The 27749-nt window shown below is 39.3% G+C and overlaps 1 protein-coding gene across 7 annotated transcripts in view; it reads right to left on the reverse strand.

Annotated features, from left to right (window-relative positions):
• pbrm1 (polybromo 1) overlaps nt 1–27749 on the reverse strand; it is a 65305-nt gene that overhangs the window by 25825 nt on the left and 11731 nt on the right. For 5 of the 7 annotated variants that reach the window (XM_061922718.1, XM_061922717.1, XM_061922716.1 and 2 more), the window contains 11 exons: nt 27240–27356; nt 27092–27160; nt 17801–17899; nt 17643–17728; nt 17487–17572; nt 17194–17410; nt 8870–9011; nt 5317–5411; nt 4962–5241; nt 4780–4885; nt 55–694 (listed from right to left, as the gene is read on the reverse strand). In XM_061922718.1, the coding sequence (XP_061778702.1) occupies nt 55–694; nt 4780–4885; nt 4962–5241; nt 5317–5411; nt 8870–9011; nt 17194–17410; nt 17487–17572; nt 17643–17728; nt 17801–17899; nt 27092–27160; nt 27240–27356 (1937 nt within the window). Of the gene's footprint in view, nt 1–54; nt 695–4779; nt 4886–4961; nt 5412–8869; nt 9012–17193; nt 17411–17486; nt 17573–17642; nt 17729–17800; nt 17900–27091; nt 27161–27239; nt 27357–27749 lie in introns of all 7 variants that reach the window. The other 2 variants (XM_061922719.1, XM_061922715.1) reach the window with 1 other exon arrangement.

The following is a 27749-nucleotide window of genomic DNA, read 5'->3' on the forward strand; positions in this document are numbered from 1 at the left end:
AGAATCCGACAGTGCTGACATGTTTTTTGTGCAAAACGCAAGCGAGTTTCTCACCTGTTTGGACGTCTGGCTTTTTCCAACACTTCAAACATGTGGTCCTGGAAAACATCCAGCCTCCTGTAGCTTCCTCCTTCTACGTTCTTCCTGATTATTTCCAAATTGAGTGCAGGCTTCTCAGGGTTTGCGGGGTCTACGGCAGGTATCTCGGCAAGAGAATCGCTGTAACACCTTCCTTCGTCATCTTGGTGGCCGAGCACAGAGACAAAAAGGCTGCGGATAAGCTCCTGGATGAGGCGAGGCACATCCGGCACGTAGGCGTCCTCTCCGCCCTCCAGGGTGTGCCTGGTCTCTAAGAGCACCCGGTGCAAGACTAGAGCATCACGATAAATAAGAGACTCAGGTTCGTTGTAGGTGCAGGCGTTGTTGAACATGAGCACCAAGTCTTCAACCAGAGCGTCTACGTCCTGGTACTTATTGGCCAACATGTGGCTCTTGATCTTCTCCATGTCCATGGGTTTCTTGATAGCGATGTAGTAATCCGGCAGCTCGGCACGGGATGGAAGCCGCAGGAAGATGGTGCTCAGGCGGCGGCCCCGCTTGTCTGTGTAGTTCTTGACAGATTCGTACAGCTCATTCAGTTTCTGTTGTAAGGGAGTGAGATATTTGGACTTCTTCACAGTGATGTTTGTCTTTCCTGAAATGACACATATAGATTAGTAACCACAATATTTTCTTACTTATTGTGTTTTCACAAATGAAAATGCAAAGTAATGTATAGAAAGAGTATGGCAAACCCAGTTTCAGACGATCGCCTCAATGATTGGTCAAAAGGCATTCAGGTGACTACAGGGCACCATGACTACTACCAACTTTGGCTGATGCTACAGTCGTGGTCAAAAGTTTACATACACTTGTAAAGAACATAATTTCATGACCGTCTTGAGTTTCCAATAATTTCTGCAACTCTTATATTTTTGTGATAGAGGGATTAGAGCACATACTTGTTGGTCACAAAAAACATTCATGAAGTTTTGTTCTTTTATGAATTTATTGTGGGTCTACTGAAAATGTGACCAAATCTGCTGGGTCGAAAGTATACATACAGCAATGTTAATATTTGGTTACTTGTCCCTTGGTAAGTTTCACTGCAATAAGGTGCTTTTGGTAGCCATCCACAAGCTTCTGGTTGAATTTTTGACCACTCCTCTTGACAAAATTAGTGCAGTTTAGCTACATTTGTTGGTTTTCTGACATGTACTTGTTTTTTCAGCATTGTCCACACGTTTAAGTCAGGACTTTGGGAAGACCATTCTAAAAACTTAATTCTAGCCTGATTTAGTCATTCCTTTACCACTTTTGATGTGTGTTTGGGGTCATTGTCCTGTTGGAACACTCAACTGTGCCCAAGACCCAACCTCCGGGCTGATGATTGTAGGTTGTCCTGTATATTTTAAGGTAAAGTACCAATGATCGTCACACACACATCACCCATCACCCTAGATCCTCCCCTGGGAGGTGAGTTGAGCAGTGGCCAACAGCAGTAGCCGTCCGTGCCCGGGAATAATTTCTGGTGATTTAACCCCCAATTCCAACCGTTGATGCTGAGTGCCAAGCAGGGAGATAATGGGTCCCATTTTTATAGTCTTTGGTATGACTCGGCCAGGGTTTGAACTCACATCCTACTAACCACATATACATAAATATCTATGTATATATATATATATATATATACATATATATATATATATATATACATATATATATATCTTAGTAGGTTGTGAGTTAGTATTGTTATTGATTAGTAGTGTTATTGTTGTTGAAGGACAAAGCGAACGTTGTGATGCGTCTGTGAAAGTAATTACCTGTCATATGCTTAAAATAACCAAAATATGTAAATATTACATAATACGAATGTGCCTGTTAATATATTACATATGTACTTACAGCATGTACAAACGCTGATGGATGTTTAAATGTTTGAGCGCTAAAAAATAGATTGAATCAATTTCCTCTATTGTTAGCTGTTTTGCTAGCATTTATTTACAAGTTAGAATGCATATACAATGAAAAACATGTGTTCTTGTCTTACATACGCGTTGTGAATAATTGACAAAATTCCCCAAAAATGCAGTCCCTCTTTAAGGGAGGCTGGAAACATAAGCCGAGTTGTTGGCAACATGAGGAGTTCAACAGGAAGTAGAACAAAAATAAGAGCACCAGTACAGGAAAATTTCATAACACAGAAAAATAACTAACAAAGTCCAAAATGTCATGTTGGATCATGACACCTTTGATACAGTGCTATTGGTCTTTATTGATCCAATATGATAACAGCAGAAATCATACATACTTGTATTATTTTGTAGAGTGGAATGTTAGAAGAGGTTTGATCAACTGAAATTACTCAAACAGAGAACAACGATAACTATAAAAAACACTAACCTATTTATTATTAACCATTTGGAATGGACTTATGTTGTCTTTAAAGGGGAACAGCACTTTTGTGGGGAATTTTGCCTATCGTTTACAATCATTGTGAGAGACAAGAACACATATCTTTTTTTGGGGTGGTACTCCGGCTTCCTCCCACTTCCAAAGACATGCACCTGGGGATAGGTTGATTGGCAACACTAAATTGGCCCTAGTGTGTGAATGTGAGTGTGAATGTTGTCTGTCTATCTGTGTTGGCCCTGCGATGAGGTGGCGACTTGTCCAGGGTGTACCCCGCCTTCCGCCCGATCGTAGCTGAGATAGGCGCCAGCGCCCCCCGTGACCCCAAAAGGGAATAAGCGGTAGAAAATGGATGGATGGATGGATTTTAAAGATGATAAAAAACGCTTGCAAGATGTGGCTCATGGGAGTCACCATTGTAACCTTCAAAGCCCTTTAAAACAACATCTAAACCCTTTGTCAATATTTTATATACACGCTGCAATATAATAGTAGCAGGCACATTCATAACAATATGTAACATGTACAATATTTACTGTATTTTGGTGTATTTATGCAATACCACAACTTCATCCATCTGCAAATTTATTTGCGTTTCAATAGCAGCGCAATTCCGACTTCCGGAAACAAATGTGTGTTTCTACTTCCGGAAAGAAACGCGAGTTTATTGTAATCATGGCAGACTCGGTAATGGACAACGAAGACGGCTACGTTTGGACAAATGAGGATTTACAACCTTATCTTTTTGAAGCTGAGTATACGGAGGTATGAAATGCTGCTTATAGAAGACACAAAGAGAAGGCGAAACGTTAGAGCAGACGGAAGACAAGAGAGTGAAGTCGGCGTGATTTGGTCACGGTGCATATGTGGAACTTTGAGCCAACCTATGCTGAAATAAACGGATTGCTTACCCAAATCAACTGGAAACGTCCCCGGCCAGCTTGACCAAACGGACAACTTTCCATCAAGTAAGTCACTATAATATTGATCATGATACCAGCACTTCACCGTACAACAACATTGCATACGCTGTCGAGGTAGCTGTGTACAAAAAAAACCATGAAATAATACTTCACAGATACTTGTTTCATGTTTTTCAAACAGTACAAATTGTGTTTAGCAGTACAAACTAAAAAGCCATTGTCACAGTAGCTAGCTTACCGCTTGCCGTAGCTAGCTTATGCCTAATGCCGTAACATGGCAATGTATTACTACGCTTGCAAAACAGTTCCTCAGTTGGTTAAAAAGCCATTAAGTTATTGTCACAGTAGCTAGCTTACCGCTTGACGTAGCTAGCTTATGCCTAATGCCGTAACATGGCAATGTATTACTACGCTTGCAAAACAGTTCCTTAGTGTTCGCTCTTACAATAACAATGTTGCTACAGCTTCGTTATTATACAGACGCGTAAATTAAGTATTTTTGGTGGTTTTAGAGGCATTTTAAAGTGATTTAGAGGCAGAATTGGTTGCTCCTATTAATGTAATTGTTGGCCATCTAGAACTAGCCGATTATTTTAAGTTAGAATGCAAAAAAAACATACTTCAGTTTTCTTGTCTCTCATAAGGATTGTGATTAGGCAAAAACGTTTTTAAAAAGTGTAATCCCCTTTAAGTTGAAGTGGAGGGATGATTGATTTTTTGGCGACACAATACATTATGAAGTTTAACTCATGAAGCAAAAAATTTAATGACGTGGATATGTTTGTCACTGGATACTTTTTAATACTAATAAGACTTTGCGTATGTAAGTAATATTTAACTATAATTATCTGATGCTTGTTTGTATTAGCAAATGTCCTGTTTTTAACTGCAATATCGTTCAACTATTTTTACGAATTTCTAGCTTGTGTGCTGTTGTGTGCTTAGCTGTTGTGTAGCTGCAAATGGTTTAGCTTTTTTTAAATGACTTAACCAAAAATAGAAAAAAAGACCAACCGTGTGTGCTTATTGGAGGACATTTAGATGTTAACTGGTTGTCCAGCTTTGCACAAGTAAACACACTGCAAGACTGCTTGTATTGGAGAACTTATATCTGGAATTGAGATGCAAGACGATATCATCCGATACTTCTTTGCTGACATCGGACCGATGTCGAAATCAGATTGAAACACCCCTAATTCGTCCACATTTGAGCCTTCTTTGTTTACATTGTCCTCATTTTTGCTGTTTTTTTGGTTTAATTTTATTTCTACATTGTGCCACAAAATAATCAATAATGGTCCTAATTTTGGTCGTCTCTTGCTTACGCAATCAAAAAGACGCAAGTTTAATAAAAACAATAAAATAAGACAAAAACTCTAAGACTGACTATCGTGAAGCCACCTACTTATTTTAATTTTTGAAGACACATTGTCATCGTCATCGTTCGCTGGTCCAAGATCCCTGCGTCTGTCTTTCATTATTTTCTCAAGTATGTCAGCATCATTAAAGACCTGCAACACACAACAAATAAACATTTTAGGAATATATTTTCCACTAAACCCTAAAAATTAAAAGGCTCGTAGTAACCCGCGAGCCCTCCTCATTGTAGTGCCGAGCATTGCGGAACATTAGCCTCATGTCCTCCACCATGGAATCTTCAGTCGGGTACTTGTCCGAGCGGACGTTGTGCTCGATGGTCCTCAAGTCCATGGGCTCCAGGATGACTTTGTAGTAATCAGGGTAGTCCTTCTTGGAGGGCTTGACCATGAACAGGTCACACAATCGCCTGCCAGTGCCTGACTCACGCGCCTCGGTCACAGCAAGTATTAGGGCTTTCATTCGATTTTTCTTTGTATTCTTCTTGTGGCTGTAGAACGAGGTCGACAACAAGTGGTCAGGCACTTTTAAAAAAAATAACTGCAGTAGGCATGACAGCGGGTACCTTTTTCTCTTGGTGCTACTGCTGTCTGAAGTGGCAGAGGAAAGCATGCTGTCCCTGTCATCGTCATCTCTCTGTAGGAGCTCCTTTCGCTTCATCTGGTCGGAATAAAACACAGGATTTGTACTGCTGAAATACGGTGGCAGTCACATCCATATGCTCCAAACACAGAAACACCATATAACAAATGCAACGGGAAAATACCGCAAGTTCAAATTGCTGCAATCACATAAAAGCTGTAGGATCAAAAGAAAATGCAAAAGTAAAATGCTGCAACCCCCAAAAGACCTGCTCAGTGGCCTGGTGGTTAGAGTGTCCGACCTGAGATCGGTAGGTTGTGAGTTCAAACCCCAGCCGAGTCACACCAAAGACTATAAAAATTGGACCCATTACCTCCCTGCTTGGCAACCAGCATCAAGGGTTGGAATTGGGGGTTAAATCACCAAAATGATTCCCGAGGGCGGCCACCACTGCTGCTCGCTGGTCCCCTCACCTCCCAGGGGGTGGAACAAGAGAGTAAACGCAGAGAGTAAATTCACCACACCTAGTGTATGTGACTATCAGTGGTACTTCAACTTTAACTTTTATGACATACGTGAGAGAAATGCTGCAAGGTTACAAAACATAACGGAAGTAATCCAGGCCATCTCTCCCTGATGGTAGCCTGGCTACCTTCTGTTTTGTTTCATGAACTTGCAGCATTTCTCTCATGTGTGTGTTTTAGGGGTATGTGTGTTGTTTTAAGCATTTACCGCATGGGTGTCAAACTTGGCAACGTGTCATACAGGTTTTTTCAAGTCCGTGAGATGAGTTTGCTAAGTGGAAAAGTGAGCTAAAATATTTGAAAAAAAAAAAAAAAAACTGCTGTTCTATATGTGTCCACTGGATGTTGCAATAGCACATCTGTGTATAGCCTGCTGCACTGCGTGCATGACTACAGAGGGGGGGAAGCAATGTACTGTGTTAAAATAGAGGCAACACTTTGGTGTTTGAAAACTACGTAATTGCGCTGCTTATTTGTGATAGTATACAAAATGTTGTTGGTAATGTAACCTGTGACATTTCTACCCAAATAAATGCTTTTGATAATCTGTACATTTTGTGTTGTACTTACGACTGGGGGTACATTTTCTAGGGGAACATAAATATGCTGAAATACTATGTATCCCCTTCTAACTTAATTGTGATTAATGAAATTAGTCCAAATTCATAGGTTTTTTTGTATATGACGCTACATATGTACAGAATAAGCCATCAATTGAGGAAATTAGGAAATGACATTAATAACGTCCAGTAATTTGATATTGATTTTATTATTCATATTTCATCTCCTGATAAATTAAAAATTAACACCAATGGGAGCACTTTAAAACTCTAATGAACAGTATCATATCATTTATTCAGAAAGTATAAATAACAACAAATGAAGATTAAAATAATAACCCTTTTTTCCCTGCATGTGACCCCAGCGCTAAAATGAGTTTGACACCCCTAATTTACAGCAGTTTTCTTTCGATATTTTTTTTTTGATCATGTGGCATTTATATCACTGATGGATTTTCAACCATCTGGGGTCATTCATATCTTCACAGCCAAACAGGACATAAAAGTCCTTAAAGGCCCCACTTAAGAAAATTCAGTTTTGTTTGATTTTGGCAGCGCCAGTGGACCAAAGCGTTAAGAGTTTTGCCTAAAGGAAGACCACATTTCCCATGAAGACTAGTGCATAGTGTCGTAAATAGAAACTACTGTCACATATATACAAACTGACACGATAACACCACAATGTTTCAGTATGACTGATCTTTACACAGTAGGATTTTTTTTTCATTTTCATTTCAGCATCAGAAATTAGTGACTGGTCGAGCTGGAACAGAGCAAAGGCTGTATCGGTCTGAAATCCCCCCTTGTCTTTGAGGTCACGCCAGTGAATGAAAGCCCTCCATTTTTTCTTGTCTCGTCAGAAAAAAACTTTTCGTTTCTGGTTTAGCTCAGGGTGGCCATTTCACCTCAAACCTTTTTGTCTTGGGAGACCCTACGAGGGGGCATTGAAGCCCCCGGACAACATAGCTCCTAGGATCATTGGGACACGCAAACTCCTCTATTACGATAAGATGGCAGCTCAGAAAGGAGCTCCTATTCCTTCTGCATTTCACAGCAATTACTAATAAATACAGTCATGGTCAAAAGTTTACATACACCTGTAAAGAACATAAGGCTTTCTTGAGTTTCCAATAATTCCTACAACTCTTATTTTTTTTGTGATAGAGTGATTGGAAAACATACTTCATTCAACATTCATGAAGTTTGGTTCTTTTATGAATTTATTACGGGTCTATTGAAAATGTGACCAAATTACAAACTTTTACCGGGATGTTATAATAGAAACAAATCTTGCTTTTCTTTTACTGTGAAACAGAAAATGGTGGAAACAACCTTTTTACCTGTTATTGACTATGGAGATGTGTTGTAGATGAATGCTACTGCTGGTTGTCTCCACAAGCTGGATAGTGTGCACCACGGGACACTGAGATTCATCACCAACTGCGCTCCCCTTCCTCACCATTGTGTGTTATACTCAATGGTTAACTGGACATCTTTATGTGCTTGGCGCCTCAATCATTGGTATGTTTTCATCCACAAAATCATTATTTGTACCACTCTATCTTATCTATCTTGTCTTTTAACAAAAAAAACAAGGAAGTCACAATCTTCGTTCAATGAATGTTCCTCAATTTGTCATCCCCAAAGTAAGAACTGAACTGGGCAAGAAAGCATTTAGGTTTCAGCACCGAAGGCTTGGAATAACCTACAATCGAATATTCAACTTCAAACCCTTGCTACATTAAATGAGTTAAAAGCTTCTGTGAAAGGATTGCAATCTACCTTGTCTGTATGCACATGTGTCTTATGAGTAAGTTTTAATGTTGTAAATTTGATGTTTTATGTGTTGTTTACTGTTTTTAATGTAACCTTGCTGCTGCCCTCTTGGCCAGGTCTCCTTTGGAAAAGATATCTTTGATCTCAATGGGATTTTACCTGGTTAAATAAAGGCTAAATAAAATTTTAAAAAAATAGAGAGAAAAAAAAAAAATCTGCTCGGTATACATACAGCAATGTTAATATTTGGTTACATGTCCATTGGCAAGTTTCACTGCAATAAAGCGCTTTTGGTAGCCATCCACAAGCTTCTGGCAAGCTTCTAGTTGCATTTTTGACCACTCCTCTTGACAAAATGCGTGCAGTTCAGCTAAATTTGTTGGTTTTCTGACATGGACTTGTTTCTTCAGCATTGTCCACACGTTTAAGTCAGGACTTTGAGAAGGGCATTCTGAAAACCTAAGTTTGTTCTTTCAAGTGTATGTAAACTTTTGACCACAGCTGTATGTTAAATTCCTGGTAATGACAGAAGAAAACAATAAATTTGTGTACAATAATGTCACTGATATTAAAGACAGATAATCATGAACAGAACTTTTTGGACATTACTGCAGGTATGCACTGTACTATACACACCAAAAATTTTAAAACGTGAATATATAACGTAGAGATTGACCTGTTGGATGTGCTGCAGTTTCAGCGCACGCTTGTAGACGGACGAGTGAGGAACGTTGTAGCGTTTGGCATTCTCCAACACAAGTGTTATGTCAGAGTCCACGTGCTCGACGCTCTCGTACTCGTTGTTCTTCATCTTGTTCCTGGGAGGTAATTACAGGACACTCACATTTGGGAAGGAGACCACAGAAATGCTGTACCGCACGGTGAGCGTGGGACATGATGCCAAAAAAGGGGGTAGAAAACTAAAAGGAACACTGTTGATGAATAAATGATAAATGGGTTGTACTTGTATAGCGCTTTTCTACCTTCAAGCTACTCAAAGCGCTTTGACACCACTTCCACATTTACCCATTCACACACACATTCACACACTGATGGAGGGAGCTGCCATGCAAGGCGCTAACCAGCACTCATCAAGAGCAAGGGTGAAGTGTCTTGCTCAGGACACAACGGACGTGACGAAGTTGGTACTAGGTGAGGATTGAACGAGCGACCCTCGGGTTGCGTACGGCCTCTCTTCCACTGCGCCACGCCGTCCCATGATGAAGTAACGTATTTTCCGCACTATAAGGCGCACCTAAAAACCTCAAATTTTCTCAAAAGCTGACAGTGCGCCTTATAATCCGGTGCGCCTTATATATGGACCAATACTGAGCAAAAATAAGCGGTCAAAAATGGATGGATGGAGGTCTCGCAACTACGGTAAGCAGCCGCCAACTTCATTTTCCCCCGTAGAAGAAGAAGTGTGCTTCTTCTTTTACGGTAAGCAGCCCCCAACCTTATTTTCCTCCGTAGAACAAGAAGCGCGCGGTGCATGCTGGGATATATGACTGCAGGAGGCGTGCCGTTTCTGTGTGTTTAGGTAGAGACCTCAAAATGGCTCCTATTAAGAGACACGCTTCCGACGCAGAGTTTAAACACGGGAATAGAGCAGCAGCGAGAGAATTTAACATTAACAGCACTGACTCGCTTAATGACGACTTCGACGAGACTGAGCCAGGCATGTTTGATGCCGTATTCGCCCAACTGTTTGATTCAAACACTGAAGAAGAAGAATTTGAGGGATTCGTGGATGAGGAATAACTTAATAAAGTGAACTTTACATGTTTATTTTGTGTGTTGTGTTGTATGACATTATTGTTTGAGCAACGTTGAGTTATTGATATATTATTGCTTTGCACAATTTCGAGTGTTACTATATTGTGATTGCACTAACGTTTGATTTACCGTAAAAGTATCAGACTGTTTTTTTACATGTTTATTGAAGCGAGGAATAATAATAAAACAGCTGTTTATTCATTTTGGGAGTGAACTGAGTTGTCAGAATGCTGGTTTGATTGACTGACCTATCCGACTGTTTTGTTGACATTCCCTTTAGCGCAGCTCCATCTAAAGGATGCATAACGTAACCCCAGCCTCTACTGTAGCATCTATTCTATGTGCCTTGTAATGCGGTGCGCATTAAATACGAACAAAGTTTTAAAAAAGGCCATTCATTGAAGGTGCGCCTCATGATCCGGTGCGCCCTATAGTGCGGAAAATACGGTACATGGTTTGACATTCTTTTTTTATTACTGGATGTTTTGATACTATTATTCTAGTACTTTTCAGACCTAGATGTAACAATGTATTTTTTCAGCCTTAAAAAAAGTCTGGAAAACGAATGGTCGTCTTATATTTGAGGTTTACAAATCTTACCAATAACTTCTACCTAAGCAAGCTTTTCTTCCTGTAACTTGCAATATTTTGACTTAGTAATTTACTAAGTCAAAATAATGACTTACTAAGTCAAAATAATGACAAAATAATGACTTCCTAAGTCAAATTAATTACTTAGTGTAAGTAAGCGTTTGCAGTAAGTGTTTGAAAAAAAAGAGTTAAAAGTGGGGCCAAATGCTGACATATGTTCAACTCATCTTGCTTAATTTATTACAGCATTTGGGAAGCCTGTAGTTGATTAATATTATGTGAATGTTATATTTTTATCAACATGTGATAGCAGGGAGGCTGCCATTCAAAACTAGGTTGCTACATTACTAATGATTAATGTAACTATAGCTGAAAAAAATAGTACAATAGCAATAGGAGAGACTATTCATCCCTAAACACCATGGAGTTCATATAGGCTTTATGATGCAGTTACATTATTATATCAACTAACAGAGACAGCTTCAGGAAACTATTCATTTAACATAATGTAGCTGTTTGCTGCTTCAGCACAGCTCAATCAACACAGAAAAAGGTAAAGTGAAATAACTTAGTTGTTCACTGTAAGTCAATAATGCTTGTCTTTCTCTCAGACAAACAGGGTTTTGCTGTCCGTAACACACACCACAAAATAAGCTAACCTTACGCTGAAAGTTAATTAGCCTTCACCTCAAGGACTGCGAGCGAGCTGAGCTGCCACTTATGTTTCTAGAACGTCAACGGGCTCATAATGATGTTACTAGTAGTTTAATGGGAGTTGTTTATTATAATTTGGGGAGAGTCCGCTGCCTTATGCTTACCGGCTAAACCCCTTTCTGCTCACCACACCTCAGGAGCACTGACTCTATGCACTCTGTATATGCAATGCTGATTGGTTGTTATTACTCTGCGTGTAACCAATCAGATGGGAGGTACAATGCTGGGTGCTGCAAAGATGTATTGGCAGAGGCAGAGGCAAAACTAAGCGAAGCAGCTTGTTAAGACTTTAGTTTAGGCGGTGGCTCTTTGTTTTTTGGGTGGCCGCCTTAACAACAAAGCACTGTGGGAAACCCTGCAATGAGAAACCTTGGAGGGGACCTGTACAATTGACGTTGAGTGGATGGAGATCATAGTGTGAGAGAGTCTCTGTGTTGGAGAGTTTCGCAAGAGTTTCCTTGTGCAAAGCTGGACGTCTACACTGCATCCGGAAAGTATTCACAGCGCTCCAATTTTTCAAATGTTATGTTACAGCCTTATTCCAAAATGGAATAGATGTTTGTTTTTGGGGTTTTTTCCATTTTTTGTCCTCAAAATTCTGCACACAACACAACATAAAGACAATGTAAAAGAGTTTGGGTTTTTTTTCAAGAGATTTTTGCAAATTTATTAAAAACGAACTAAGAAATCACTCGACGAAAGGTTCAAGGTGATTTTATTTGTACCCATGGGTAGATTTGTTTTGCAGTGTAAAATAAATCAGAAGGGCATCTGTATTCATCATGCATTGAAATAAACAAAAGTATTAACACACAAAAAAAAATCACATTATGAAGAACATGAAAAAGTACTCAACAGGCTGCCTAGGACTAGGACCAGGAAAAGAAGAAAGAAAAAGTCACATAAAGAATAAAAAGAGTCAGACTAAAATTTATTAAAATACATTAAGATAAAACTACCATGAATTAATACTTTTTTTAAAATTTGCTGCGGCTGCGACAAAGCTGTTCTAATACCGTGATATTCTGCATCTTGGGACCCAAAGTGTCATGACCTCAAACCGGTTATCCCCAGTCTGCCGTGCCTTTCTTCAACGCCTACTTCTCTTCCGCGCATGATTGATGGTCACCCACCTTACACGGAGAAGGCCATTTTAGACTCCAGAAGGCAGGGCAGGGGAGTTAGTTCAGCATCTGGCTGACTGTGAAAGGAACGGACCTGATGAACGCTCATGAGTCTCCAGCTCTTGTATCCTCGATCCATCCCTTATGTGTGACTACCACTCTCTTCATCCCGAAAAGACAGGCAGGCTGCTAGGGGTCGCCTTATAGTGGAAGAGAGGTACTGTTATGATCCGGCAGCTCTGTTGCAACCAGTCTGCTTTGTGTTGCAGTGCCTGTTTTTTGGGCTATAGAGCGGAGCCACCTTTGCGCACACCTAAAACATATTTCCTTCTTGACTACTTAAGCTCTCCAGTCCATTCACTTGGCGCCAGTTGATTCCTGATGCTTCACCTTTCCAGTCGTGTTCCACTCCTCTGCTCTGGCTCTGTAGCTCTCCTTCAACGCTGCTGTGTAGTGTTTCCTTGTTTCTGTCCACACCTTTTTGTGAGTGACTTTCGTTTCACCACAACTTTTTTTGTGTGTCCTTAGTTGTTTATTTCTCAGTCTTTATTGAGTGCTCTTTTTGTTATTTTTCTTATTAATTTTGTCTCTGTGACAAAGGTCGATTGTGACACTAAGTCTCTAACCAGACGGGAGGAGCTAGAACTTACCATAAAGAGGATGAGAGATTTCCACTGTAATTGAGCTAGCAATCTGCTTTACATGCTTGGTGTATAGGCACAAATTATGCCAGATCAACAGAATTTACCACAGATGGACTCCAAGTAAGCTGTAGGAAGGATGATCACTTAAAACAGGAAGCACCTCATCTCACTTTTCAGCTTCATGGTGAAGACTGAATATTTATGTACATATGATTTTTTAGATTTTTTTTTATTTTGAATAGATTTGCAAAAATCTCAACAAAATAACTTTCATATTGTCATGGGGTATTGTGTATAGAATTTTGAGAACAAAAATAACTTACTTTATTTTGGAATAAGGCTGGGACATAAAATGTGGAAAAAATGAAGTACTGTGAATACTTTCCAAATGCACTGTAAAATCCAAATAAGTACGTCAATCTCGCTGCGACGTCACAAAGTCAAAACCCTACTGGCAGAGTCCTCCAATACTGCGTGCAAACTCACGCCAAAATGCATGAACATTATGATTTGTTGCTTTGACATTGTTTACACTAGTATCCAACATTGTAACTTTTATAAGTCAGAAAAGACAAAAATCATCATAGTCCCCTTTCAAGACAGCATGAGTCCATTCTAGACAGTTAATAATAAATAGGTTAGTATTTTTCCTAGCTTCCATTGTTTTCTGTTTCAGTAATTTTACTTGATAGACATTTTCTAACATTCTACATTACAAAGTAATAAAAGTATGTAATACTTTTTTCTGACATCAGTATTAGTGTAGCTCCTCATCTAGAAAAGGGGGCCACAGGGGGCTGAGAGCGGTCAGAATAATTTATGACCAGGAAGTGGGTGTGTCCTAAATGTGGCATTCATTGGGGGGAGGAATAGGTGAAACAAAACCGGAAATAAGTCATCTTTTTTCATAGTCCATATATCAGAATGATCTTGGGACATCTATAGGCAGAAGTTAAAACTTGCACATTACATGTTTAACTGTCCATCATCTTTCTTTGTAAGAAATAAAAAATACACTTTTTGCAATAGGGTTAAAATGCCTTTAAATTGTGGTTAAAAAACACCATTTACCTTCCATCCATCCATCTTTTTACGACCGCTTGGCAATCTCAAGTTCGTGGGGGTGGCTGGAACCTATCCCCTGGACAAGTCACCACCTCATCTCATTGCAGGGCCAACACAGATAGACAGACAACATTCACAATCACACACTTGGGCCAATTATTTCAATTAAATTAATAAATCAAATTTAAAAAATATAAATCAGTGGAATCGATCCATCCATCCATTTTCTACTTCTTGTCCCTTTTTGGGTCGCGGGGGGGGGGCTGGAGCCTATCTCAGCTGCATTTGGACGGAATGCGGAGTACACCCTGGACAAGTCGCCATCTCATCGCAGGGCCAGCCCAAATAGACAGACAACATTCACACTCACATTCACACACTAGGTCCAATTTTAGTGTGGTGCATGTTTTTGGCGGTGGGAAGAAGCCGGAGAACCCGGAGGGAACCCACGGAGTCACGGGGAGAACGTGCAAACTCCACACAGAAATATCCCGAGCCCGGGATTGAACTCAAGACCACTCAGGACCTTCGTATTATGAGGCACATGCACTAACCCCTGTTCCACCCTGCTGCCCATCAGTGGAATCAAATTAAATAATACATTTAAGAGGGTAGAACAAGCATTAAAGATGGTATAACAGCTGTAAATACTACAAACGATGGCGGAAAGCTTAAAAATGGACAAGTTGCAGGGCCATTTTCCGCCTGTAGCAGTTGCAAAATCAAAATGACGAGTGGCAACGCCTACAAGTTGCAATGCCAATTTCTGCTTGTGTCGCAAAATCCCTGTGCCTGCATGACTCCCATTGGCTGAGTCTTGTTCCCAGAGGGCATTACAACTACATTAACGGGGTGCAATTTGATATTTTGGGGACTCATTTTTTATTTTTCAATGCAACAAACATACATCACTTGCTTGTTCGGAATATTTACTTACAATCAAACTCAGTGTTAAGAGGAAACAACGTCAAATATACCTTTCAGAACCAAATGTTGAAGCCTTGAGTAAGAATGGTGTGTGGAATACGTAAGTGCTTGTGTGAGTCCCTCTTGTCAATAACATCCCAAAATCGTTAATATATATATATCAAAAACTCAGCACCTTTATCAATACAATGCATCGTAAAAGAAGTTAACATCAAATTGTGGCAGTTAATGATAGCAATTCAAAATCATACAAAACATTATCCTACGATTGATGAATATACAACCGACTTAGATAAAGAAATTAAGAGTGTGGGGAATTTGGTTAAGAAGGCAAGATGGACTGTTAAAAACCTACAGGTGGAGGTTTTATTACTGCCTGTAGAGATTGCGAGATCATTCTGATGTATGGACTAAGAAAGCAATGGCAGAATACCCAAAAACTACAAGTTGTAAAACAAACTTCTGCCTGTAAGAGTCATAAAGTGACATATAGACAACAACTAAAATGGTGGATATCTTTAGAGACCTACAAAAAAAAATGGCGGATGTAAACTTACTTCTAGTTTTAATTCACCCATTCCTCCCCTTAATGGGTGCATATTTAGACCACGCCCACTCTTGGTCATAAATCATTGTGACCACCGTCAATCACCCGCAATCCCCTGCAACTTCCATTCTCCATTACTAGATTAGGACCTGTACTACTGATATAGTATCGGAAAAATATTAGTATAGGTTAATACTAGGGAAGTAAATCACTTTTTGAAAAACTATTTGATTTGCATCTTGATACATGGGTTACGATGAGATTCAAAAACAATTTATATATAAAAAGAACGATTTGATGCTATTCCAGTTAGTGTATGAATGTTTTAATACGATTCAATTAAGTGTATAATCGATTCAATAAGATTTGATAGGGTGTATAAACAATTTCATTCTATGGTTAACATTTGTTGACGTACACATTGTTTTTTGTACACTCCTCATATTAGAGGAAAAATAGTTAGGACCTTGGCACAAAGTGCTCGGACGAGATCTGTCCAAGATAAGTCTATGAGCATGAACTGATGAAAACTACTCGGGTGAAAGGCCAAATGTCTTCTAAAGCAATTGGTCAGTTAAATGCTATGGGAATAAAAATAACCTGATAAATAAGAACACTCATACGCACAATTATCTTCCGATATAAAAAACAAGCATATTCTATAAAAGTGAAATGCTTCCAGTATTTTGTCATTTTTTAAAACACAACATATATCCCGAAAGATTTTAAATAAATTAAAAAGGAAAAACATACGTCACATGTCAAATATATTTCTTTTCCACAAGACAAGTCATTGTAAAAGCTTCTAAATTGTGTAGCTCATCGTCCGTAAATTAAAGCTCAAAAATATAAGGTTCTGAATCATAATTTGTACCAAAGTATTCAATGTTGTCTCTCATGAAGTATATCATAATTTGTAATTGCTGTTTTTGTTGAAGGAATTAGCGAACGTCGTGATGCATCTGTGAAAATGATATGCCGTCGTATGCTTAAAATTAGCAATATATCTATATTTATGAATGTGCCTGTTAATATAGTACACATATACTTACAGTGTGTATATAAAATGTTGATGGACGTGTTTGGATGTTTTAGAGCGCTGCATAGGTGTAATAGCACGTTCAGTGGAAGGCTCAGACTCCCTAAATGCAACACGGAACGACACAGGAGGTCTTTCATACCGACAGCCATCAGACTGTATAATGCATATGTTCCTTGACTGCACTTAAATGTAGAATATATTTAGAATATATTTATACTATTCATATATTATATATCATATGTATGATATATATTATGTATTATTATTGTCTATTGTGAGCAAACTGTGGTGCTGAATTTCCCCCAGGGATCAATGAAGTAATTTCTATTCTATCTATTCTATTCTAATAGACGCACTGACGTAACGACTCCCATTACCTCCTTTGTTAGCTGACCTTTGCTAGCGTTTACGAGTCATTGCGTGAAAAAAAAAAGAAAAATATATGTGTGCTTGTCTAACAAAGAAAGGGTTGTCAATTAAAAAAATAGTGCAGTTCCTCTTTGAAATCAGATTCCAACAAACAAACAGTGATGCTTGTCATTGAACACATGAATATGGCAGGTTTCCTACTTGATCTGATGAAGGCACATGGGCTGAGAGATCTGATGGTAGTAGTCAGGGTGGTCCTTCCTGGAGGGCAACTCCAAGAATGGTTCCGAGATCAGGAGGCCCTGGTTGTTCCTTGCACCTCGTACAGCTTCGTACAGCTGGAAAATGGGGTTACTCATGTCAATGTTGGAGTTCAAACTCTCGGCCTCTGACTCCCCCTCGTCGTAGTGGACGGACCCTGAGCAGTGCAGGAAGAGACAGTGAGTCATATTACTCACGTCCAAAAAGCGCATAGCTATTTTGTAAGGACGTACCGGAAAGTATTCCGTCCTCGTCACTTTCATACTGAAGAGCCATGCTGATCGCTGAGAGGCGTTCCCCCTGCGCACAACGTCTATTCCTGGGAGACACAAATGTATACTACAAGAACTTTCCACTACAATCAAATGATCCACTTGTTTATCCAGCACCTGATACGAATGCTGGACTTGATTGGTTCACCGTGTTCCATCTCTGCCTTTTTTTGTGCAAAAACTTTTTTAATGGTGATTGCATCCTGGAACACAAATGTGCCAGTGTGTAACAAGAAAAATCTTGACCACAATTGTCCACTCTCTGACACACTCACCTTAAAGACCTGGGACCCGGGCTCGTTATAGGTTTTGGCATTTTTTACCAATAAATCTACGTCTTTAGCCATGGCAGAGATGCTCCTGTAGTGGCCCATCTGGAAACAAATGCATGCATTGATCAGCAAAGAGGACCAATGATGATTTTCAACCTACATTTAAAACACTTCCTTGTGGTATGGATCACAGGTCTTCAACCGGAGGTCTGTTACCGCCAGGGGGTCCGCAGAGGTAATAGAGGTGGGCCTTGAAATTTCAGGTTGATTAGTCTTATTTAAAATAGTTTTTGTATACACTGATTGTTTCCACCAATTTAAATGTATTTCAATACATATTAACATTGATCATTGATCAAACGTACTGTATTGTAGTTTATAAATGGCAGGGGCATGGTCACCCTACTCACTGCATGTTTAAAATAAAAAACATTAATAAATACTTATATAAATTATATTAATGAAAGCCTTTAAAATAAATATCGATTAGCGGCACTATACTGTATTATTTGATTATCTTAGTTTTGCACAATAAGGTAGGCTCTCTTTAGAAACCGTTTAATTTAAAACAGAGTATTATACAAAATACAAAAGTGGGGCATGGTGTCAAGACTTGGACTATGGTGTGGTTTCTTTTCCCGGAATGCAAAGGAAGGTGACGGGACATGGCATGAAGGTAAATACATATTTTAATGTATCTATATAAAGTAAGTGAAAACTAAAGGCGCGCATAAGGCGGAGAACAAACTTGGCTAAAAAATAAAAAAAACTACCACAAAGGCAAAAAACTTGGACATGAAAAACTTGCTAACTGTGACTTGAATAAAAAAACTTACGTGCAGGGCATGAATCATTAACTGTGGCATGAAGAGAATGAACAGAGCATGGAACAACAATGACGCCAGCCCGACTGCCTGGCAACTACAAGCTTAAATAATAGTGATGTAATTGACACAGGTGCGTGAGTCCTAAACAAATCAAGTGCGTGAGTCCAAATGAATCAGGCGAACTATTAGTTGTCATGGCGACAAAACAAACAGAGTGCACAATGAGTCCAAAACCAAACAGAACGTGACCACAAAATATGACACAGGGATGTTCAAATGTTTTCCACCAAAGGCTGCATATTAAAGACTCAATGCATTTGGCAGCCATTTTGAGTTTTTTTTATATTTGTTTGCTCTTTTTTTCTTCTTCTATTTTTACAGATGTTTAGTTTCATTCTTCTGATAATATGCTGTGGACCAACAAAACCTGAGCTGTGGGCCACAAATGGCCACAGGGCCACACTTTGGATGCCACTAAAGTAAAGGTCCCCTCTTCATCTCTTCACCTATATGGGGTCCTTGGCCTAGAAAACATTGAAGACCCCTGGTCTAGATAATACCTAGTGGATATGCTTTTGGGTAAATTTTGTGTCCGTTTTATAACCCGTTTTGTCAGAGTCTGTCAGCAAGGCATTCCCAAAATGAATGCAAAAGAAACCAAGGCCCAACTTCTTCAAAAGTATAAATTTTTATATTTTGTAAATGAACACTGTTTACACATACAGTGGGGCAAATAAGTATTTAGTCAGCCACCGATTGTGCAAGTTCTCCCATTTAAAATGATGACAGAGGGCTGTAATTTTCATCATAGGTACACTTCAACTGTGAGGGACAGAATGTGAAAAAAAAAATCAAGGAATTCACATTGTACGAATTTTAAAGAATTTATTTGTAAATTATGGTGGAAAATAAGTATTTGGTCAACCATTCAAAGCTCTCACTGATGGAAGGAGGTTTCAAGGTGTCAAACAGAACAATAAGCGATAATCCATTTTCGAGAAATATTTTTTGTCTACATCGTGCTCTTAAACTGAATAAATAACTGATAAAAAAATAGTGTTTGTAATTTAATGTAATCATAATAAATAACAATAATGCAAGTGACCATTTAAAAGGATAAACAAGTCTATTTCACATTACTGTATAATTATTTACCATTGCACTGTAATTGGAAGGTAAATATATTTTAATCATCCGATATAAATAACTAAGAAAAAATAAAATGGGCTCTAATCTCTGTATGTAAAAATTTAACTTAAATGAATATTTAACATCTTTAAGTGCATTTTTTTGTAGTTGGAAAAACAAGGTTGTTTTGTTGTCACAGCATTCTCGCTTGTTTGTCTGTGTTTAGGGGTTCATATTGCCCGAGCTGAAATTTTACCACACGACTTACATAACTTTTCACAAGTGAGTCGCGAGTAGGGAGGCGTGAGTCCTATGTCCACACGAACACAGACAATTTCAAAAACGCATATGTGGGGTTAAAACGAACCCGTAGGGAACCCACGCAGTCACAGGGAGAACATGCAAACTCCACACAGAAAGATCCTGAGCCCGGGATTGAACCCAGGACAACTCAGGACCTTCGTATTGTGGGGCACATGCACTGACCCCTGGTCTACCGTGCTGCCTATATATATATATATATATATATATATAAACAATAACCATTTAAAAAGATTACAATGTATATATAACAGCTGCAGTGGAAAAAGGGGCAACATAAAAATATACGTAAATACAACAAAAAATATATACATTATAAACAAATATAAACAAAGAAGGTGTCTTAAATTATCTATTGCTGTATGGCGAGTGATTATACAGCTGGAAGGAGTGCGTAATGAAGGAGTTCTTATATTTTTCACTGTGGAAGCGAAGCTGGAGTAGCCTGTTGGTATATGACCTCTGCTGTTTCTCAATTGTCAGGTAGACAGGATTGTCCATGATGGAGAGCAGTTTGTCCAGTATCCTCCTGTCTTTCACTACCACAAACACCTCAAACTGCGTGCCAATAGTTTGGTCGACTTTCCGGATTAGTTTGTCCATCCCATTTAGGTCCATTTTGCTGGTGCTGCTCTCCCAGTAAACCACTGGGTTGGGTTGACACTCTCCAGCTGTCTCTCCCCTGGCCAGGTGTCAGATTTACAGGGCTGGCTTCCTCAGTGGAGGTGGAGGTGTGAAGCAGCGGTGGATCGCAAGCGTGTAGGAGCAAGATGTATTTATATGTTTGCATGTTCTGTGACTGCATATTCATCCATCCATGCTTTTTCTACCACTTATTCTCTTTGGGTCACACAGGGCGCTGGGGCCTATCTCAGCTGCAATCGGGCGGAAGGCGGTGTACATCCTGGACAAGTCGCCACCTCATCGCAGGGCCAACACAGATAGACAGAAAACATTCACACACTGCATATTGTTAAAGTTAATGGCTAATAATAGACAAATACAAATAATGATTAAATTGTATCATGGGTCTTATAGCTAACATCCATCCATCTATCCATTTTCTACCGCTTATTCCCTTTTGGGGTCGCGGGGGACGCTGGCGCCTATCTCAGCTACAATCGGGCGGAAGGTGGCGTACACCCTGGACAAAAATAATTTTTAAATTGTTTCATCAGACTTATAGCTAATAGTAGACAGATAAGGATAGTGTGAAGATGTTTTCATTAGTCTTATAGCTAATAGAATAGGGTTAAAAATAGAGTGTCAACTTTTATTTGAGTTAAATTGACTAAAAAAATACTTTTAAAATAAGAAAAGAGCACTTAAAAAATACTTGACAAATCTCAGTATCTTAAAAAATATGAATTAATCAGGCATGTGATTTGAACTTATTGGAAAAAGACTAAAAATAAGTCGTGGGTAATTACATTAAATGATACATGAGAGGATGGAATAACATAGGAATCATTCTGACATTTTGAGTGCAAAAAAAAAAGATGGCGAAAAACCTTAAAAAAAACTACAAGTACAGTCTATAGGGGCCATGAATCATTCTAACTCATGGACCACAATTAAAATGGCAGTGGTGTTAAGAGAACTATAAAATAAAATAGCAACTGGATATGATGTAATAATAGGGTAGAGACAAGGCCGTAATAATAACCGCTTCCGGATTAATTTCACCCATTCTTCCCCCTCAATAATTGGCACATTTAGGCCACGCCCACTGTGTGACGTCCATCCCCGCTACCCCATTTTACCAGGTGGCACATTTAGGCCACGCCCCCTTTTGGGTCATAGATCATTCTCAATCCCCGGTCCCCCGGCCTCCCTTAACAGGTGAGTGGGATTACTCCTCCCCGTTTAGGATGCAGTGAGACTACAGGACTGATCACCCTGAGTATCATTGCACTCCTGGTTGGGTTTCCATAAATTGCTTTTGAACAACAATCGATCAAATCACCTGAGGGTGCAAATCCTAATCTTACTATTAAACATTTCCAAGCGAGCCCTTAGCTTGATTAATGTTAGCCTTCCTACCTTGGGTACGAAAGGAGCATGTACCCTTGTTTTTTTTTGTTATTCCAATACAAATATACAAGATGGATCCAAGCCGGCCACTGCAAGCCACTCCGACAGCCAGACAACTCATTCCTGCCTGAAGTGTGACAACTCATCACAACGACCGCCACAACTACAAAAACTACCTTCCCGCGGTGTCAGCTGTAGAGTTGTCACCCTCAACACGTTTATCTGCAAGGATCACCAACCAAAAGACTGGGGTTTTCAACATTAACCGTATTGATCAACAATAACAGCTGCAAAGACCACTGGAGTACACTGTTAGCATACACTGTTAGCTGGCACACGACAGACGTGAGTGCTCTGTTTACGGGGCCATAGATCAGGGGTGTCCAAACTTTTTCCACTGAGGGCCGCACAGGGAAAAATTATAACATGAGGGGGCCATTTGGATATTTTTCATTTTCAAACCATAACAAAATATATGTATTTTGTTTGTTTTTTACCTTGAGGGCTCCTGGAAAACATAAATATTCTAAGTCATTAAAATGTTGAAAAGAAGTCAAATTATTATTATTATTTTGTATTTAATGCTTACAGTAAATCTCTACAATGTATCAATTTCAGGTTGATATAAAGTAAAAACAAAAACAAAAAGGTTTTAGGTAGAGATGTCCGATAATGGCTTTTTTGCCGATATTGTCCAACGCTTAATTACCGATTCCAATATCAACCGATACCAATATATACAGTCGTGGAATTAACACATTACTATGCCTAATTTTGTTGTGATGCCCCGCTGGATGCATTAAACAATGTAACAAGGTTTTACACAATAAATCAACTCAAGTTATGGAAAAAAAATGCCAACATGGCATTACCATATTTATTACTGAAGTCACAAAGTGCATTATTTTTTTTAACATGCCTCAAAATAGCAGCTTGGAATTTGGAACGTGCTACTAAAGGTACACTACTGAGAGAGCATGAGGAGGTTGAGGTGGCCGTGGTTGGAGGGGCAGGGTTGAAGTGGAGGGAAGTTGGGGTAAGGAGTAGCCAGGGGTGTATATTGTAGCGTCCCGGAAGACTTAGTGCTGCAAGGACTTCTGGGTATTTTTTCTGTTGTGTTTATGTTGTGTTACGGTGTGTGAAAAGCCGTAGATATTATGTGATTGGCCCGGCACGCAAAGGCAGTGTCTTCAAGGTCTATTGGCTCACTGTACTTCTCCCTATGTCCGTGTAAAACTCAGTAAAGCGCCGTTTAAAAAAGTAATTAATTTTACATTTTGAAACCGATGCCAATAAATTCCGACATTACATTTTAAAGCATTTATCGGCCGATAATATTGGCAGTCTGATATTATGAGACATCTCTAGTTTTATGCCTTTTCTGTCAAAGACAAGTTTGTTTTTTATAATAAAACTGAAATACGAAGTATTTCCCCCACTGCCCAAAGCATTCAGAAAGCAATTTTTAATGTGAGGTAATGCAGGACAACATTCGTTATTTTTGAGTAATCACAGTGAAAGGATAAATAATATCCCATTAAATATATTTGGGATCCAAAAGGTGCCCACTCATAAAGTGATACATTTTTATTAGTTATTTTTTTACTTTCAACACTTAAGTTACGAGATCAACTTCAGACATATTTGTCGATTTTGCGTTTGAACTATTATTTTGTTTGTTTTATGCTTGTCAAAGAAAATGTTGATGTTTTTGTATGGCAACCACACAATATATGCAATATTTTCCACATAAAACATTTTAAAGTTAAATATTTAATATAATTGGAGCCTTGAATAGGTCATTGTAACATTGAGTTTTAATTTTTTTTTTAGCAATGGGAAAAAAATTTAAATACAGATAGACAAAAGAAAAATCACAGCCTGCATGGCAGCTTTGTGTCAACATTGCAACTTTTTCTAGTTAGATTTCACCTCATTCCACTTTTTTTTTTTTTATGTTTTTTGAAAATTTTGCAACAGCATTTCCGGAATGTGTGACGGACCAGTAAACAATTAGCTGCGGGCCGCAAATGGCCCCCGGGCCACACTTTGAACACCCTTGCCATAGATGAACACTTTAATACGTCATAGAAGAGCCAAGCCACATGGGCAAACACACACCCGTGTCTGAAACATCCATCTAGTCGCCCACTTTCTGGTGACCTTCTTGAGTAAATCCCTCGCCCCCTGTTCAACATGTCTGACCATCAGTCAAACTCACCCTTGGATGTCTTGGGATTGTATCAGGTGTCCAATGTGTGCACTCCTGCTCATCAGACAGTGCATCTCATTCATCAGCATAATTCCCTTGCAGTGGTTCAAATGTCAACCAACATGTGAACGAAACGCTACATCCATTCCCAAACAACAACAGAGACGAACAGTATAAATACTCCATCCATCCATTTTCTACCGCTTATTCCCTTTTGGGGTCGTGGGGGGCGCTGGCGCCTATCTCAGCTACAATCGGGCGGAAGGCGGGGTACACCCTGGACAAGTCGCCACCTCATCGCAGGGCCAACACAGACAGACAACATTCAGACTCACATTCACACACTAGTGCCAATTTGGTGTTGCCAATCAACCTATCCCCAGGTACTCACAACAGATAAATGCTGTAAATTATATGGGGGCGGGGGATGCTTGTTTGGTCACCAGAGTATTAATCACACTAATATCAGCTGTGGCCATCTTTGTTTTTTGAGGCTGCAATGTTGTCCCATGTGCCAGGACTTTATGTCTATGCATCATCAAGCACGTTTCAGGTTGCTATGTCCTTATTCCAACTACAGCCTGATCATACACTGAATTAGGCCCCAACAACCAGCGCGAGTCAGGCGACTAAGACTCCAAATCTGGCTTTCCTGATTTGGTCAACAAGCCTAATTGCTTTGATTCAGATTCTAACTTAAATTACCCGTATGGGGGCTCCATTTTCTACTGCTTGTCCCTTTTCGGGTGGCTGGGGTACTGGGGCCTATTCCAGCTGCATTCGGCAGAGGGCGGTGTACACCCTGGACAGGGCCAACACAGATAGACAATATCCATCCATTTTCTACCGCTTATTCCCTTTGTGGTCGCGGTAGGGCGCTGGTGCCTATCTCAGCTACAATCGGGTGGAAGGCGGGGTACACCCTGGACAAGTCGCCACCTCATCTCAGGGCCAACACAGATAGACAACATTTACACTCACATTCACACACTAAGGCCAATTTAGTGTTGCCAATTAACCTATCCCCAGGTGCATGTCTTTGGAAGTGGGAGGAAGCCGGAGTACCGGGAGGGAACCCACGCAGTCACGGGGAAAACATGCAAACTCCACACAGAAAGATCCTAAGCCCAGGAATCGAACCCGGGACCTCCTTATTGTGACGCACATGCACTAACCACTTATCTACCGTGCTGCCCTCCGTATGGGGAATATTAAATGTAAACAGGCTTGTGCCCTAGCCCCTATTGTTGTTCTGTCCAAACAGTTACTGACAATTCAAGAAGTAAAACAACAAAATTTTCCAATGGTAATTGATGGAACCTTCTAATGTAACAGTATGGATGTTTTCACTGTCTCCTGAAAAGCTATTGTGTTAGTCAAATATATCTATAATGTGATCGAAAAGGGTGGAATGTAATGGCAAAATGTATATTTCAGTAATCTCCTATTTAAACCACAGTTGTAGATTAAATGTTTGTGTAGTGGTTTCTCTCTTCTCTTCTTTTCTGCAGCAGGGAAAACTTTGTCTCCTCTATAATCTGCTGTTGTTTGTGCACTCAAATAAATACTTAAAAAGATCTTACTTTTTCTGTGGACATATTTTTGTAAAATATGAAAAATTCTAAAACACTTGTCACTCAAATGCGGAGAAAAATAAAAACTCTGCCTCTTGCAATTGTTTATCCTACTAATTAAAACCTCAATGTCGGTTTTGTGTTGATTAATTGTGCTGCCCCACACTCTGCATTAAAAAAGCTGTTTTAAACAGCATTTATGTAACTACATGTCGCACGTTGGTGTGACTATGCAAATGCGACGATTATATGAAAACAATACTTTATCCTATATTTTTTGTGTTTCCACTCAAGTTGAAGCAGACTGAGAGCTTGACTGAATGTCCTAATACAGGGGTGTCAAACTTGTTTTCATTGAGGGCCACACCGCAATGGCTGCCATTAGAGGGCCGTTTGTAACAGTAAATCATTAATGAATTTAAATGTTCTAAAAACTGACAGCCCAGTCAACACAATTTTACAGTAAAAAAACCAAACATTGGTCGTTTTTTCAACTTACAGTAATATGCTGTAAAAGCTCCCCAAAATTTACATTAAGTACAATTTGATGGATAACTTGCTTCGAAATCTTAACTCAAGCAGATATTTAAGTATTTATTTGGATTTTGACCAAAAAAGTTAGATAATATAATATTTGTTTAAATATTGGACACAATTTTTTTCCCTGTCAAACTAGAAAAAAAAACCCTAGTATCTTTAGTAGGAAAATAAGAAAGTAAAGAAAGAAAATATAACGTATTTTAATGACACATTAATTCCAGACTTTTGCAGGCCGTATAAAATGACGTGGAGGGGCCAGTTCTGGCCCGCGGGCCTCGAGTTTGACACCTGTGTCCTAATAAGTATGTCCATCTCACTGTGACGTCACAACGTAGCCAGACTGCAAAACCCCGCAAAACAGAGGCATCCAAATCTACGTGCAAGCTCACATCAAAATGCACAAACCTTATGATTTGACGCTTTGGCATTGTTTAACACAAGTATCCAACACTGAAACATTTATAAGTTCAAAAACACAAAATTAATTATAGGTCTCCTTTAAAAAAGGCGTGTGACTTATGCTTCCAATGCAAAATAAAAACAACATAATGAGGTTGTGTACAACACTAATTGTAGAGCAGTGGTTACTTTTTTTTGGAGCTTATTATTGAACACTGCCATTAGATGCAACAAAACAGCGACCAGTGGAAAGTAATACCTGAATCTTTTGAGCGATGAGTTTCAGATCTATGGGTTCCTTGATGATAGCATAATAGTCTGGATAGTGCTACACAAAACAAGACAAACTGTAAATTAAAATCAAAGCCATTCATTCCGTCTAAAAGGATTAAGGGAATGGTTTGTACCGCTTTAGAAGGCATCCTCTGAAAGAGCTCGCTGACCAGGCGGCCTGAGGGCTCGGCGTATGTCACCATGGCATCGAGGAGCTGCTCAAGGGCATCGCTTAAGCAGGTTGGTGCGCTCTGTCATTATGGATGTAGTCACAGAGGAAGCAGAGAAACATAGCTTATTTAAAATGACTCCTTTTAGCGATATAATGACAACATCCTCCCAATCAAACATCTATCACTGTCATTCTAATACAATCATTATTACTCCTCTGCAGTCATACCCCTGATTATACAATAGACACAAGCAAAATACAGTACAGGTGAGACAAAAAAAAATGTGAATATCGCGCCAAGGTTTGTTTATACCAGCAATTAAATTTACAAAGTGAAGCTAATATATGACATAAGTTCATAACATGCAACTCAAGATATTTCAAGTCTTCTTTACATATAATGTTGATTATTCTAGCTTACAGCTAATGAAAACTTTGATTTAAAAATCTCAGAAAAGTTTAGTTATGTTCT

The sequence above is a fragment of the Nerophis ophidion genome, linkage group LG16 (genome assembly GCF_033978795.1).
Source record: "Nerophis ophidion isolate RoL-2023_Sa linkage group LG16, RoL_Noph_v1.0, whole genome shotgun sequence".
In the NCBI taxonomy this organism is placed as follows: Eukaryota; Metazoa; Chordata; class Actinopteri; order Syngnathiformes; family Syngnathidae; genus Nerophis; species Nerophis ophidion.